At 43.6% G+C, this 18,071-nt stretch overlaps 1 protein-coding gene across 1 annotated transcript in view; it reads right to left on the reverse strand.

Annotated features, from left to right (window-relative positions):
• Positions 1-18,071, reverse strand: part of LOC308295111 (DNA repair protein XRCC4-like) — an 89,127-nt gene that overhangs the window by 30,892 nt on the left and 40,164 nt on the right. Inside the window, exon 5 of the mRNA XM_080738079.1 lies at positions 1,627-1,793. Coding sequence (XP_080594205.1) covers positions 1,627-1,793 — 167 coding nt within the window. The remainder of the gene's footprint in view (positions 1-1,626; positions 1,794-18,071) is intronic.

Here is an 18,071-nt window from a genome sequence, read left to right on the forward strand (position 1 = left end):
CTGTCCCAGTTACAATGCGCTAGACCCCTGGGAGATGGTTTGCTGAGGTGGAACGCCACACCTACCATCAGCTTCCAGTTCTTGCCGCATGACTTGCTGCACCCAAGCCGTGCTACTCATACGCTGAGTTAGCGGTGCTGGGTTTACTTTGTACCCTTGAAGTTGTGGTCCAAAGGCGAGAGCTCTACCCACTGAGCTACCCGAACATTTTTATTGTTATTTTTTTTTAGATGACAGGGTTCAAAGAGGTTCAAACGCAACTAGGCTGCATAATATCAAGTCAAATGAACAGTGACATGTGTTTTTTATGAAAGTTGGTAACGTTATCATCAATCCTCCTCACACTGTATCACTCATGTAAAAACATTATGATGATCCCCATGCCAACAACCACATACTCCCTCCCTTCCTTCCCTCCCTCCTCTTGCCTCCTTCCCTGATACCTGCCGGCCTGAAAATCCGTCTATCAGGAGACGACAAGGGGAGGTAAACTAAAAAATGTCCATAGAAAGGAGGCGACATTCACTGACAATGGTTTTGAGTTGTGCTCCTGGAAGGGGCTAAGCTCCAACATCTGGCTTTGTCCGGGTTCTGAAGCATGGCCTGCCTACATCTTAGTACAAAGCAAAGCACATCAAAGTTTTTTGTATGCCCACTAAATGACCGGGCTCTGAAGCGTGGCCTACATCTGGCCTAAATCTTAGTACAAAGCACTCAAAGTTTGTTGTACGCCCAGGCTCACATTGGCCAAGATTTGCAGGACGCTTAATGAAATTAACTCATAAATAGCACCGCTCACTTCACACTAGGTGTTATTTTTCTCCTTTGAACAGTATCCACCTCTTTCCACGGGAGTTTACTGGAGATTATTTGGACCACACTTCCGGTTTAACAGCAGATATACAAGCTCACGTCGCGTCGCAGATGCAGCCCGTTGTGAGCTTGTAAATCACACTCGGCTGCGGCGCCGGAAACTCGGTACAACGTCTGCGCAATGCACTATGGGCGTTTGAAACCCGTGGATAGTGTTTTATATGTGTAATTTTAAGAACTGAATAAAAAGGACCACAATGGGAACAAGTCCCCGGGACGTTTCTTTCTTTTTTTTTTCCTTTTTTTTTTTTTTGTGTAAAACATTGTAGCTTAAATGACTTACTGTAACACTGCTTCACATTTCCTGACTAATAAAGTATTCAATCCATGATGTTCATATAGTTTCAAACACTTTCAAAAAGTGAGCTTGTAGATCGGCTATTTGCAATATAAATGTATAAAGAATGAAGTTATTAAATATGCCAGTCATTCCTTTGTATATTTAGGTATTTTGTCATATCTGCCCTGTGCAACTTCAAAGCAAAACAAATATAAAATGTATTCATACGCTGCAGTGTTCAGCGACAAAAACACAAATCGCTAATCGCAAATTATTAGTGTGACATTTTATCGTCACGTAAAATGTCATAATTGTGATTCATGACAGCCCTAACAACCCAGTAGTCAGAGTCCTGGTGAATGCTAACCCTAAGTCTAAACCTAACCATAAACCTAACCCTAACCGGACTACTGGGACGTGAAACAACCGGACCTTGGAATATGGAGATGTTGCCCCCTAACAAGTGGTCTTACTCTCGGACGATGCGCTGGTGCTCTCTCTGCAGCCGTGCGTTCTCCTCCCGCAGCGTGCCGTTCTCCGCCTCCAGGTCGGCGTTGCGCCGCAGCGACTGGCCAATCATCTGCCGGCTCACCTCCACGGGGTCAGGGACCGCCTGCAGCTCCACTGATCCCAGATTATACTGCAAGAAGACCTGCACTTTTAGATTGGTTGAACACATACTGTATAGTACATAATAGGGGTGTAACGATACATTTAATAGCGATACGATACGCATCACGATACACGGTTGACGATGCCATACATGGACGCAACGGTTCATGGCGATACGATTCGATTCAATGATTTAAAATCAGTAGTAACATGTCAATAGTGAAGGTTTTTTACGGGAAAAATGTATTATTATGGATATAAATAACTAAACACTGATTCTCTAGCAAACACATGGACATTATATTTCAACACATATGGACAAACCCGCACCTTGACATGAACACAGATATTGCACACATTTATCGATAGACCAAGAGTAGCTATATGGAATGGAAAAGTAATTAGACCCCTCTTTTTAATTCTCCTTAAAAAAAATTGCAAAAATAGCTCAGTTCAGTGTCCTGCAAATCCCTTGCAAATCTACTGTATTGCCAATGGCAGGACGTGTGAAGTTTTGAAATGACAAGTCATGTTTTTAATAACTATGTCTTCTGTTTACACGTTGCTATTGGAAACACATGCCTAGGTCCCTCTCTCTCCCTCCCTCTCTCTGTCACTCACACACACACACACACACACACACACACACACACACACACCAAGGTTATAATAGTTTTGGATTTTTCCATTAGTTTTTATTTTTATTAGTTTTGAGGTTTTGTTTTCAATTACAGTTTAGTTTTAATTCGTTTTTAAAGTGAGGTTGCTAGTTTCGTTTCGTTTTTATTTTTTGAAAATGCTTAGTTTTAGTTTAGTTTTTATTAGTTTTAGTGTTAGTTTTAGTCTTTTACGGTATTTGTCAGGGGTGAGATTAAAAAAGCTCCGGAAAAAGTATTGTCTAATAAAGAAAATCAACAAAACATCATATTGTTGAGAGTGGCAGGAATGTTGAGACATACAACTTCTCTCTTTGACCTCACCATCTGGTGTTTTTTATTTTTTATTTCCACTAAAGACAAAAGACGAAAACTAAGGAGATTTTCTCTATAATTTTATTTTATTTTAGTTTTGTAAACCCACAATATCGTTTCAGTTAGTTTTCGTTTTTTTAAAAAGCTTAGTTTTTATTTTTATTTCAGTTAACTAAAATGTTTTTTCATTCTAGTTTTCGTTTTTTAGTTAGTTTTCATTTACTATAATAACCTTGACACACACACACACACACACACACACACACACACACACACACACACACACACACACACACACACACACACACACACACACACACACACACACACACACACACACACACACACACACACACACACACACACACACAGGTCGTCTCCATGGTGATCCAGTGTGAAACCAGAAGGTAGCCTACTGTACAGTGGTGGCTGAGGTTGGTTGGGGTCACGGAACGACCGTAATAAAGCTTCCATCTTCAAAAGCAAAACATAAAACGGTCCTCATTTTTCGGGGGTCCAGGTCTTAAACTGTCTTGACAAGCTGACCTGATTTTAGTTAACTGAAATAAACTGTCAAGAGGAGAAGGCTGAGTCACTGAGGCCTGTGTTATAGGCACCAGGAACTGGTGGCGAGAACGAGAACATGGAACGGACGTTGTTGTAGGTAGGGCTGTCACGATATGAAATTTTCCATGACGATTAATTGTCACTCAAATAATTGCGATTAACGATTTAATTGTGTTTTTGTCGTTGATAATTCCATTTCTGACGGCTTCTAGGCTTTGAAGTTACACATGGCAGATATGACACATAACCCAAATATACATATTTGACAACTTTCTACTTAAAAATTTACATTGATAGTGGAAATAGCCGATCTACAAGCTCACAACGTGTCGCATCGTTGTGAGCTTGTAGATCGGCTATTTCCACAATTTTTTACTTAAAACAAATATATATGAACATTTTTCAACATGGAAACGATTATGAAAAATAATCACGATTATGTCAAATAATTGCAATTAGACGATTATGCAATAATTGTGACAGTCCTAGTTGTGGGAGTCAAACCCAAGCACAGCTGGGAAGGGAAAGAAGTGCACCTCATAACAACACTGCAGAGCTCAAGACCCTGACGACAGGAGGGTGTGTGGAGGGCAGCGATTCAGGAGGTGGCGTTGGCTAGGCCACACTCTCACATTGCACTAACTTTTTTTAATGTTTTTTCCTACACACCTAGAAAGGTCTTGCGACGTATTGTGAGCTTGTAGATCGTCTATTTTCAAATGGGCGAAATGTATTTAGGCCTGAAGTGGTTAATGTATGTTTTGTAATATCAAAATCTACAGGTAAAAGTATTGTAAATTGTAAATACTCAAGTAAAGTACAAATAGCTCAAAATCATACTTAAAGGAGTAGTTCACCCCCAAAATGACTTTTTTTCTACTGATTACTCAGGCCATGGAGAGTAGAGTTCAATAATATTTTTTGTTTTTTGTCGCATTCCTAAGACAAAAATGTGATAACAATAAATTTACCCCCATTGATTCCGGATGGTGACCCGTTTCGAAACGGGTCACCATCCGGAATCAATGGGGGTAAATTTACTCGAATCAAAATTTTGTCTTAGGAATGTGACAAAAACCAAAAAATCACACCCGTGTGAACTGAGCGGTGGTCGTGGGGGGGGGGGGGGCTGTGTGTGTGTGTGTGTGTGTGTGTGTGTGTGTGTGTGTGTGTGTGTGTGTGTGTGTGTGTGTGTGTGTCTGGCCTGGCCTGAACAACAGCGCCCCTCCCTTAACATGTGTGGTCAGAAAAGGTACTTCAGGCTACATACAGACACGCACACACACACACACGCACGCATACACACACGGCCACGAATAGGAGACGGTGTAACCACCGCTCAAAAATATTATTGAACTCTACTCTCCATGGCCTGAGTAATCAATAGAAAAAAAGTCATTTTGGGGGTGAACTACTCCTTTAAGTACAGTACTTATGTAAATCTACTTAGTTACTTTACACCACTGCCACAGTGCACATGGACAATTGCCCTGCACACTGCCCAACCTGCGTGGTACTGAAGCAACTAGGAAGAAGTGCTCCTCGTAGCACAGGTCTCCGCCAGGTAATGTTTTCATCAATATCAACCAGCAATGACCAGAGGCACCAATTGGGTATGGCTAGGTATGGCAGTTGCCATACCTTGGCTAAAGAGGAAAAAACAATTGTACATCCTAAAATAAATTGGCAACATGACTGGTGTCTTGGACGTGTGAAGGCACGAAAAGATTAATCCAATGACGCTGCCAATGGCCATACCCAATTGACGCCTCTGGTCGTTGAAAAATTGTTATGTGTATCAAGGGCTTTAGGTTATTGTGCAACCAGCAAAGTTCGGAATGTAGAAGTCAATACGTCAATCTTAGACAATCTGACAGGTTTGTTTTGATAACATGACTACAGAGATGATTTGTACTGATTTGTGTTTGGATAACGCCTGTGGGAGTACAGTAATAGGAACATTTGGCGCTATAACAGGCAATGTGTGAAATTTCACTGCAATCAGATGCTGTGTTCATGATTTGAGACATTTGTTCAAAATGGACAACTCATGCAAACTTTGGACACCAATCTTAGCCAATCATAATGGAATATGAAATATCGGACAGATCCGTCTTGATCACATGACTCAGTCACGCTGTCATACTGTCAGGGTTCCCACACATTTTTACCAATTAATTTCCAAAACTTGTAGTGTATGCCAGTGGTTCTCAACCTTTTCAGGCCGTGACCCCAAAAATAATCATGTTTTAACTGGGGACCCCCCCCCCCCCCCCCCCCCCTGACGAGCACTAAGAGTTGAGGAATTTTGTATAACACGGTTCTATTGTGAAAATAGCTGATCTACATGCTCACAACGCCTCACGTTGCGAGGTGTTGTGAGCATGTAGATCGGCTATTTTCACAATTTCTGCCTCTAATATTTGACAATTTGGCCAATGTTTAATTTTTAACAAAATCAATAACCAAAGACAATGTATAGCTATTTTTTCCAGGACCTTCCAGGACCCTTCATAAATTCCAAAACTTTTCCAGTACTGGGAAAAACATTTTTCTAATTTCAAAATATTTCCAGGAATTTCATGACCGTGGGAACCCTGTACTGTGTACCAATATGTGTGATGTTTGGACAAAATCTGTAGGAAACTGCAGGATCTGCTGTAGTATGATCAAAGCAGGGCATTCATTTACGAAAAAAATAAATAGATAAAAAAAAGTAGAACATGGAGAGGTTTCTGCCCGACAGCAACAAAATACAACAGTCAAGAGCAACCATGTGGCTTGTTGTGCTTGTGTAAACAACAGCGGGCACAGCTGGCACTGCTGCATTGGCAGCACTGTTGCCCAAGCGGCGGCAGCAGCAGCAGCAGCAGCCAGGCTGTTGTGAAATCCAGTCCACAACAAGGATGAGAAGGTCCTGCCTGGCTGCCTGAGTGGCCTAATGGAACCATGGGACCACCACAGGACCACCCAGGACCACCTCCTCCTCCTCAGGCCCTCGCTGTGATACCCAGGGGGCATTGCCATGCTGGCTTGTGGTGGAATTTTTAGTTTAATTTATTTTGCAACACAAGCCTGTTATGATTGTGACCGTTAGGTAGTAGTTACTATGAAAACCTGTGGCTCATGTCTGTCTGTCTGTCCGTCCGTCCGTCCGTCAGTGAGGACGGACAGACAGAGGACGGACGGACAGACACAAGCCTGTTATGATTGTGACCGTTAGGTAGTAGTTACTATGAAAACCTGTGGCTCATGTCTGTCTGTCTGTCTGTCCGTCCGTCCGTCAGTGAGTGAGTGAGTGTGTGACGCTAGTAGCGCCACAGCTGCGCCACACGGTAGGTAACAAGCCATCCAGTTGTGGACAATCAGCGTGTGTTGTGTATTAGTCACACAGACACACATACAGAGACCTGACCACGTTAAAGGAGCAGTTCACCCCCAAAATGCCTTTTTTTCTATCGATTATTCATGTCATTGAGAGTTCATTAATATTTTTTCGCATTTGTCGCATTCCTTAGACAAAAAAACATGTGAGCAAATGTACTCCCACTGATTCCGGATGGGGACCCAAATGCATTTGGGTCCCCATATTATTCAAGTCTCCATGGCATGAGTAATCAATAGAAAAAAAGGCATTTTGGGGGTGAACTACTCCTTTAAATTGAGCATTCATGCGCATTGGGTCGGAAGCCAAGTCAAGTAAAGGCATCACAAAACTGTACCAAAGTACAGTACTTGAATACATGTAGTTACTTTACACCACTGATACGCCCTCCCAACCCCCTCAGAACCTCTCACCAGGGTGCAGACAGACAGACAGACAGACAGACAGACAGACAGACAGACAGACAGACAGACAGACAGACAGACAGAGAGCCTCCCCCTGGCCAGCCCGGGCGCCTGATGGAGGGGAAAGGAACAGGTTGGAATAACGTGTTCCTTCCATGCGCTACGTCCAGCCAGGGAAACTCCCCCCTGTCAGGTGAAAAGAAGCGAGTTGGACTCCTCATGCATAGAAGGAAGCATGGTCAGTCTGTTGTTCCCCCCAGGTTGGCAGAGGAAGAGTAGCGCCCAGGATTACATTAGATAATTGACACCGGGTGAAAAAATGGGTTACAAAATCGTGGGATAAAAAAAAAGAAAGACAGACCAGAGTGCAGAGGCGTCAGCTCTGATACAGGTCAGGAAGTGAGAGGCGAGTTACCGTGGAAACAGAGATACAATGAGTCTTCCCATGCGCGGTGGGCACGCTATAGGGCAGTGGTTCTCAAAGTGGGGTCCGGGGACCGCCCAGGGGTCCTTTACCAGGGGGTCCCCAGCTTAATGAGTTTATCTAGTGTGAGCGTCACGATAATTTGACCCACTTGAACCATTATTTTATATACTTTGGCTAATCCAAAATAGCAGATGTACAAGCTCACACACAGCGCATCACTTTGTGGCACTAATAATGCAAATTAGTGCAGCAAGGGTATACAACTGGGGGTGCCCGCTGGCCTAGCGGTCCAGGCGCATACCACATAAGCTCTGAAGCCTGACAGCGCGTTGCGGGTTTGCGTCCCGATCCCGACGACCTTTGCTGCACTGTATATCTCCACTGTATACTATCAATAAAGGCAGAAAAGCCCAAAGAATATCTTTAAAAAAAGTATAAAACTGTAGCGTAACTGAAGAAAATAATTGATTACCGTAAATTATATGATAAATGACGTGGTATTGGAATGGCATGGACTGGCTTACTCAACGATACCGATGCCAGCATTCTAGGCAGTATCGGCGTCTTTCTCGTCTATTCTCCAATAGGTATCTAAACCGATACCTATTGGTATCGGTTTATATAGGAGGGGGACGTTAATCATTAAAAAAATTATACCACTTAAAATATCTAAATATGTAATTATTGAATCAAGCTACTTAAAACCGGTCTGGGGTTGCACACAAATGCCCGGGTACTAGACGTTAAAATACCCCCAAGGCTGTGTGTTTTTTAAGTGAAATACACCTTTAAAATCTAGAATTTCTTATGAAAGTGGTCACAACATAAGTACAGTGGGCTCTCATAGCCGAGCAGGTTGATGTCGCTCTGTGTGAGTGTGCGTGCGTGCGCACAAGCGTGAGTGTGCGTGCGTGCACGTGTGTGTGTGTGTGTGTGTGTGTGTGTGTGTGTGTGTGTGTGTGTGTGTGTGTGTCTTCCACTGTGGCCTGGCCAGTGTTCCACTTTGGCTCGCAGAAACACTGCAGTTTGCCAGACACACAAGACATGCAACAACCGCACGGCCTGAACATGCTGACTGATTTGTATTCATTTTGCTTTGGTCCTTTCTTGTTTCTCTGTTTCCCCCCTCCTCCTCCCACCGTTCTCTTTCTTTCTTCCCATGGTGGCTTTCTGCCTCTCGTGTTCTTGGCACTTTGCTGTTCATCAGAGATCAAAATAGCATTTGATTGTTAACTGTAATAACAAATAACTTCTAATCTGCAATCCGGAAAAGAAAAGTATGACATCTCCTCTCCTCTGTCGGGTGGAAACCTCGTTATTTCCAACGCCGCTACTTTTCGAGATTCAAATTCAAAAACGGCAAAAGTGGCGGATCTATGAGCTCAAAACACGTCGCTTGTGAATCCGCTACTTTTGATGTTTCCGTGTGACGCCGTAGTGTGATCAAGTAGGGACGTTAACCCATTTAGGCCTAGGATTATTGAATGCTTTAACCAGTGAAAAATAGCAGATATACAAGCTCACAGCGCGGCACCGAGTGCCGCGCTGCGAGCTTGTAGATCTGCTATTTTTGAAAAAGTCGTGAAAATGTGTGCAAATCTTTGAATATATGTATTTTCAAAGCGAAAGTTTGTAACTCAAATTTTGCTTCTAACCCTAACCCTGGAACTAAATATTTTGAGATGGGGGTCCTTCAAATGAAAAGGTTTGAGAACCACTGACACAGTATAGTCTCTCAAGAACAGACTAACTGAGTTCCGGTTAAGTGAAAAGGACCTTTTCTTTGACGATGGCTATAGCCAGATTGCTGACATAGAAACATAGGTTTTTCAAAAAACCTTAGAAGGATTCAAAAGACACTTCGGGTCAAAATTTTCACGATTTTTCAAAAATAGCAGATCTACAAGCTCGCAGCGCGGCGCTGTGAGCTTGTATATCTGCTATTTTTCAATAGTTAAAGCATAAAATAATGATACACAATAATGTGTACCCGTTAATCTACGAAAAACCGCAAAAAGTTAGAAGATGGAGATAAGAGGTTTCATCAGAAAAAAAGAAAGAAAAAAACTGAGTGTGAGAACATTTTGACATGAGCTTGGAGCAGGAACCAGTGCGGTCATCTAGTTTGATTAATAGCTCCGAGAAGACAATAGATCTTGTCTAGTAGTTTCCTTACAACATGCGGTGTCGACCACTATCGCTTGGCCAAGCCTGGCGGCGCTCCGCGTATCGCTGCCGCGCACGGCTCCCCGAACCCATCCACCCCGGGCTGTGCCCCCAGTCGTGGCATCGGAGGGTTCTATAAATCTATAAATGTGTGCCAACAATGACGTGTACCGCGATAGCGTTGTTGTTTGTCTTTCATTTCGAGCCTCGCGACTTGAGAGATTCCTCTTATTGGGGGGGGGGTAAAAAAAAAACTCTGTTTCCTTCCTCTGTTTTCTCAAGCCGCTCTTCCATCGGTTTTCTCACACGGGAGGTCTTGTAAGTGTTGGCGCGGTGCCAACGTGCTTCGGTATCATCGCTGAACACATAACCGCACAGAGTCCATTATGGGAGCTGAACGGACGCCCCTAGATTAGCGGAGGACTCGGCACACAGCCCTGGGGGGGCTCTGTAGGGCCATTTGCGGCCCGCGGGGGGCTACTGTCTGGCCCACACCAACCCCAGTAATAATGGTGGTATAAGAGCAGCAACAACACTAGTATATCGTCGTTGTCGGGTGGAAATCTCGTATCTCCAAATTTGTACGTTCTTTCGCAAATCATACAAGGCCGTCGCACAAATCCGTCGCACAAAAGTAGTGAAAACAGCAGATCTACAAGCACACAACGCCTCGCGGTGCGAGGCGTTGTGTGCTTGTAGATCTGCTGTTTTCACTAGTTTAAATCATTTTTAAAATGATAAATTCTAAACAAACGGTTTTGGACATACAAGATTTTCACCCGACAAAACATTTTGATTAATCAATTTGTAGAGAGGTAGATTATCTTTGTTTTTCAACCCATCAACACAAAAAAACAATCAAATAGAAGTTTTATAATCAGCTTAATAATCGACTTAATATAATCGGCTATAAATCAATTATTCTAGTTAGCCACTTAACCCTGGCTTATAACGAGGCCTATAATACAGTAACCTACTTAACAGGGTGTCAAATCCCAGGACTTGTTCTTTAAATCTCCCAGACACACTGGCCAGAGATGAAGTTGCTTAATGGGAAACAGTCGACTTGCTTTGGCTCATTCATTCTCTGCTACTTCTGGCTGTTTATGGGCTGCACAACGGAGTTGATGCGAGTGGTCTGTATGCAAAGTGAGCTAGTTCTCTTCTATTGTTGGACGGCCTACGCAACAATCCGGTGGCGGCCTGGCACACGAGCAGTTGATGTCTTTCAGAGGGTAGCGGTGCCGTGGCTGCGTTCAGAAATAAAAAGGTCCATTCACACAGTCAAGGGACAGCGCAGAGAGCAGCCAATACAGAAAGCATTGTGTAGGCTACACTAAACGGGGGTGGCCAGACTGAAAAGTGCAAGGGACAAAACATCTCGGGGAAACCCCCTTTCCGACGCCAGTGGGCGAAGGTGAGAACAACGAGAAAGCTGGTAGCTCTCGTGGCCAACCCCTCCTCCCATAGAGAGTGGAGCCATTGAGCATGAGGGGAAACGACAGAGCAATCTTCCCTCTGGTTGAATTCACCCTTTGTCAGCCTTCTGATTGGTCCCTGACTGACCAACCAGCTGGCTCTATCTGCCTTGTCCCGCCCTGGTTCTGCCTTTTTTATGCTGAATTTTCTAAAAACTAATTTTTGAAGAAATAAAAACATTTAAAAACATGCCCAGTCACTATACTGCACCTGAGAGGCTCCTTTTTACTGAAACCACGTTTAAAACGAGAATTGAATACATAGAATAACAATACAAAGCAACTTAATTTCAATGGTAGTGGAGGGAGAGAAAGGACTTTTGTCCCACCAAGACACAGCAAACAATGGGTGTGAAGAGGGGCGGGGCTACGGGCGGGACTTGACAAAGGGTGAATTGCTATATAGACTCGGTTTGTCCTATTGTGCCGGTAGCCATGAGGATGTACAATGAGGCACACGATGGTCACTCTGCTCGGTCAGTAGACTGGATGGAGTACAACACCTGAACACTACCGTACGGAGCCAGACTCTGACATACTTGTATGGAGACTGTGTCATCACTGTATCTGTACTTTTAACTGCTGTAATGCCCCTGGCGCTTGAATCCTCCCAGTAGGATCAATACATTTCTCTAAATTGTAATTGTACAGTAAGTGCATGACTAAGTGATGAAGCTTAGTTTAGGGTCGATGAGCTAATAAACACTAAATGGCCCAAGACACCAACCTGCTCATCGGGAGCAATTAGGGGTTCAGCGTCTTGCTCAAGGACACTTCAACACTAAAGCTGGTTGCACACTGCACTGCTGTCTTTCGTGGCGTTTTGGAAATCCGAAATCCAGAGGCCAGGGAGAGAGAGAGAGGAAAGAGAGAGAGAGAGCGCAAGGGACTCAGTGGTGACAGCTGCGAAAATCAGAAAAAAAATCAACCCTGGTCCGAAAATAAATACGAAATGGGCAGCAGTGTGCAAAAGTGATTGACATAACATGAGGTAGATTTTTTTTATTTACGCGCTCCGAAATGCGGCCCGAAAAAACGCAGCAGTGTGTAAAGACCTTAACTCTGGGGAAGCCCGGGATCGAACTGGGAACCTTGCCGGTTCCCAAGCGGCCACTCTACCTCAGCAACTGCCGCCGCGGCGGCGACAACAGAATGACCTGTGTTTCTTTGAAGGTCATTGTCCTGTCATCCATGGGAATCAGGGGTGACATAAGGACAACAGAGTGATAAGGAAGTCTTTGTGGAGGGACTGTCTATCTGTCTGTCTGTCTGTATGTCTGTCTGTCTGTCTTTGTTCTGGTCCTGGCGGGGACAAGATGCTGGCTTTGTCCAACACGCCCACCTTTATACTCCTCTCTGTCTGTTTGACATTCTGCTCTGCTCACTAGTAGACTGCACGCACGCACGCACGCACACACACACACACACACACACACACACACACACACACACACACACACACACACACACACACACACACACACACACACACACACACACACACACACACACACACACACACACACACACACACACACACACACACACACACACACATTAGAATCTGAAGGTTCCCGGTTCGATCCCGGCTCATCCTTGGGTTAGTGCCCAAGTCTCCTTGAGCAAGACACTGAACCTAACTGCTCCTGGTGAGCAGGTTGGTGCCTTGCATGGTTTCCTCTGAGGTGTGTGTGTGTGTGTGTGTGTGTGTGTGTGTGTGTGTGTGTGTGCGTGCGTGCGTGCGTGCGTGTGTACAAATACACTCCATTCTCCATACAGATTTGAAAGGCAAAACAGGGAAAGAAACTTGTGATAACACTGCATTTGCAGGACATTTTCAGGAAAAAAGCAGTAAAGCTGGTTGCACACTGAACTGCGTGTTTTTGTTGCGGAAATCCGAAATCCTCAAAAGCATTTTTCAGGCCAAGGAGAGAAAGAGGAGAGAGAGAGAGCAAAGGACCCAGTGGCGACAGTTGCGAAAATCGAAAAAAATCAACCCTGGTCCGAAAATAAATACGAAACGGGCGGCAGTGTGCAAACGTGATTGACATAAGGTGAGGTTGATTTTTTTTCTTCACGCGCTCCGAAATTCAGTCCGATATTCAGCCCGAAAAACGCAGCAGTGTGCAAAGACCTTAAGTCCTGAAGACTTGAAACTGCACATCTGTATGAGTGGCACATTGTAAAGTTATTTGTATGAAGCTGCTATAGTTGCATTTACACACACAGTACACCACACACACACACACACACACACACACACCTAACACCCCCCCAACACACATACGTGCACAGAGATGTAACATGTTGCCGTGGACATTTTATTCCTTATTTTCCCATCCACACAGACTGTTAAAACCAGGCTGTGTAGTGGAGGGTCCGGCGCTGCTTACACAGGTGTTGCACATGTTCACTTTTACATAAGTCTCATCCCCCAAAGTAGTTTTCTCAGGAGTTACACACTCGGTGAACTGCCCTGAAGGACTAGCCAGGTATTAAGTCTTTGTTTTATTGCATGGGGGTCCGGGAACCCCCTAAGGGCTCCGCTGAGTTCCTACCGGCAAATGTGTGTGTGTGATGGGAACTTCTATCAGACCCTGATCAAGAACATTTGACTGAGTGTTCATGTCTGTCCATACGTATGAGTATGGCCTCAAAAGCTGCAATACCGCTGGGTGACCTGCCTTCAAGTGGCACTGTTGAGCAGCCTAAGGCAGTGGTTCCCAAACCTTTGGTTGAGACAGATTATACGTTTGCTTGGGACCCAAACTAGTAAAAATAGTACATCTGCAAGCGCACAACAATCTTGTACATCGGCTATTTTCACTACTTCTTAATCTTTTTTTATTTTTTATTTTTTATTCATAGAATTTCTTAGATGTTTTTTCTTTTTAAGATTTTTTGGGGGGAGCTTTTATGCCTTTTATTGATAGGACTGGGGAGAGAAACGCTGCAGCAAAGGTCGTAGGAAACGGGACTCGAATCCGAAAACAACATGCTGTCAGTTTGTTTGTTTGTTTGTTTGTTTGTTTTAAAATGTATTAAATTATAAAAATGAAATATATATTTTTTTAAATGGAGGAAAATAATTTTTTACTTCTTTGAAAGTCCTTTTTTACATTTATCGGTCTCAGATTATAAATCTTCCCGGTTGTTCTGCGCCGCCGAGACATCCTGACAGAAGTTGGTCAGACGTTCAAAGTGGGCGTGAAATATTTAAATGTATTTCGTTTCCCGCATTGCAGCCCAGCTTCATTCTGCGCGGCAGTGGGCCGCGATAGTTTGGAAAGAGACGTTGGCGTTGGCACTAGTCTCACGAGCCAACTTCCAGGAGGTACATACACCTCTGACAAAACAGAGGGTAAGAAAGTAGAGATGGACCGATAGCAACATTCTTGGCCGATACCGATCCACCGGTTATATGAAGGTCTGACCTGCCAAAACCGATTTTTGCTCCAATACCCTTTTTTCAGGCCAAGTAGGCCTACAAGACATACTTCAATTTGAGTACCAATAAGCTAGAAGAACACTAATGCCAAATCAATCACAATCCAAAATCACAGACAATATCCAGTCTAATATGACCGTCTGGACTAGGCAGGAGGAATTGACACAGGATTACGGAATATATCCTTACATTGCAAAGGTAATCAGCACCATCTGTATTCTGTAGGCTGCCACTAAGTAGGCTGGCTGCTACTTGCTAATGTTTACTTTAGTCACAGGACCAGAGCATCATGCTGTGCAGTGCCATAGACACAATTGGCATAAAACCGGTATTTATGTCAGTGACCTGCCGGTCACCGATTCGGCCGGTTTGATATCATACCTGCTGATTTTTTATATTGGCCGATTCCGATTTCCATCCCTATGAAGAAAGGGCAACATCACCTCCAGGTCCACACATTGTCATGGTTTGAAAAAGAAATGTCGACGTTGAATATTGATTATGGCGATTATGCAAAAAAATTGATAATGGTGACAGGGCCTACTGGTGGTGCCCAGAGCAGACGTTGGGCAGCAGTGAGTTAAGATTAAGAAGCCAGTGGAAACATGTGGGATTGGTTCCTGGATGGTACTACAGCGGGCTGTGTTTTCCTGCCCAGGCCCTGAGCCTCCCACATGGCTGCTTGCTTGGCACCGTAAAGGCGCCCTGACCTTTACCGTTTATCACTGCCCTCCCAGGAGAGAGGAGGAAGCACATCATCAGGAGGCTGATGCACAGACATGGGGAGTGCAAGGAGAATGTGTTTTTGGCGTGTCCCCAACTCCTCTCTCTATCGCTCTGCCTGCTCGCTTCCACAGGGGAAGATTTTACTGCAGTGTATTAAAAGTAGTAAAAATATTAAAAGGCAATTGACAAGGTACCCTCACACATCGGTCGCTGTCTAACATGGTTCAAATCGAGTTTGACGTTACCATGGTTTGATACATGAATATCAAATCTCTACATATTGAATCAAGCAACCTTTTCCTTGCCATACTGCAGAGTAGTGGTTCTTAAACTTTCTCATGTCAACTGCTGGAACCCCCACTCTCACTTTGAGAACCACTGCTGTAGAAGAAGAAGACTGCCCACTTCTTAAACTATTCAGACCTACTGTACAAATCTAGTTGTTTGCTTACTTGGAGTAATAGCTGGAATTTATATAGCGCTTTTCTGAGTACTCAAAGTCGCTTTACAACACTGTGTAAATGTGTGTGTGTGGCAGGTAAAAACAACAACTTTATTAGAAAAACTAGGAAAGAAGAGTATGCCCACTGTTCGACAACAAGGTTCTGGGTTTGATCCCGGATACCGTCATCTCAGAGTATGAGTAACATGGCTTGGATAAAGAGTCTCTTCTTCTCCATCCACTACAAAAAGTAAACATATTCATGGGTTTCATTTGTAGTCCTACAGCGGCCATGTTGAGGACCAACACAGATGTTCTGATTGTCATAGAACATTAGTTCTATGCCAGTCAGACAATTTGAAACGCCTGTGTTGGTCCTCAACATAACGGTATAGGACTACAAATGAAAGCCATGAATTGCTGTGCCATATATACTGTATCATTGCTGCAACCTCCATTCATTTTGTGTTATTTCATACTACAGCGTCACACAAACATATCAAAAGTAGCAGTTATGAAAGCTCAAAGCGCGACGCGAATACTGAAAAGTAACAGTGTTGGACTTTTCCTCCCAACAGAGACGATATTTTACAGGTTATGGATTTGTTTTGCAGCTTGTTGATTGGCTATTGTTTTACTAGTTTCGGTCCCGGCGCATGGACATTCAGAGTCGCAGCGTTGTGTGCTTTATAGATTGTATATTTTTCAAATAAGTAAAATGAAGCCTTTACTCGTGGTGTGGCGTACGGCATAGATTTCTACACAGAGAGGGCAATTCTTTCGACATAAAATGTTAAGTTCATGAGAATTCAGAAACGGCAATTTTCTTGAATGCTGCCTTCGGGTACAGGTAACGGAAAGGGGGCATTTGCCTGTCTCTCACCATAGCAAAAAAAACTGCATGCATTTCTATAGACAGGTAAAAGGGCCGTGCCTTGAGCCCCCTTTGATGTCTATGTGTGAACGTGGCTGTCGCGGAGAGACGTCAACTTTATGAGCTAAAGAATTTGGGAGCCAGTGATAGAGACAATCGTTCCAAGTTTGATTGCATGAACAGGGTTACCCCCCTTTTTCTTCTAAATAATTGTTTTAGTCTTTTCTGCCTCTAGATACAGTTCCAAGTGAAGATGGACAGGAAAGAGGGAGAGAGAGACGGGGAGAGACACGCAGCAAAGGTCGTCAGGAACGGGACTCGAACCCGCGACGCCTCTGCCAGGCTCTCAGAGCCTATAAGTGCCCGGACCGTTCATATTTCACACCGGCCTATTTACTCCACCCTTCCAGAGCATGTGTGCCCTCTTTCCAGGCCAAGTCTGGCTCCGTAAAGGTATCTACGGTAACCGTGAAAGCAAAACATTTTGAAACTCCCAGCTCCAAATGCCGCACAAGTCTTGGTACCGTCTTGAGCTCTAAGGTGTTGCCTTGATTTCTGACAACAGGTTTTCCAGAGATCTGACAAAATGTGAGAGTTAGTCACAGAAGTGCATCATGTAGGAGTAGTCTTAGTCTGTCACTGTAGAAGCAGTCTAGAAGCTCTCGGGAACCCTAGGAGCATAAATAATAACGGCGGCTTTGTGAGAAAGTGGTTTCACCGTTGAGTCAGGCCACACATAAAAAAGGAGTGTAAACCTGGCCTAAAAATGGCTTTTGTCAAGTCAACATAGGACTGAGTGTGTGTGCATTACCACATGTGTGTGTGTGTGTGTGTGTGTGTGTGTGTGTGTGTGTGTGTGTGTGTGTGTGTGTGTGTAGGCATAGGGTGAGGATGGAGTAATGTCTTTTTTATGTAACCTTGAAACAGATTTGTTCATTTTAGTTGTGCATTTGTTTTTCTCCTTCTTTTATGGACAGTTTCAGACGCCAAATGTCTGTACCTGCGGTTCCTGTCTTTTACTTGTTACATTTACTTTGCAGTATTTCCCATTTTCAGTACTTTTACATCTACAGGCAGATATTATACTGTTACTTTCCTATACTTATTTGAAAACCTCAGTTACTAGTTACTTTGTAGATTTAGATAATTATTTAATTATTACAAGACATACATTAGCTATATATAAACATTTCGTCCATATAGCCAATCTACAAGCTCATAATGAGTCGCGATGTGATGCATTGTGAGCTTAGATTTTTTTGCATTTTATACAATTTGAAAACTTGTGAAATGGGACATTACTGATAAAGAGTACTTTCTACTTTATGTACATACCAATACCTTTTTACTCAAGTACATTTGGAATTCCAGACTTTTCCTTTTAACAGAGTATGTCTACATTGCAGTATTGATACTTT

Source organism: Nannobrachium achirus (assembly GCF_963921795.1).
Source record: "Nannobrachium achirus genome assembly, chromosome: 12".
Classification (NCBI taxonomy): Eukaryota; Metazoa; Chordata; class Actinopteri; order Myctophiformes; family Myctophidae; genus Nannobrachium; species Nannobrachium achirus.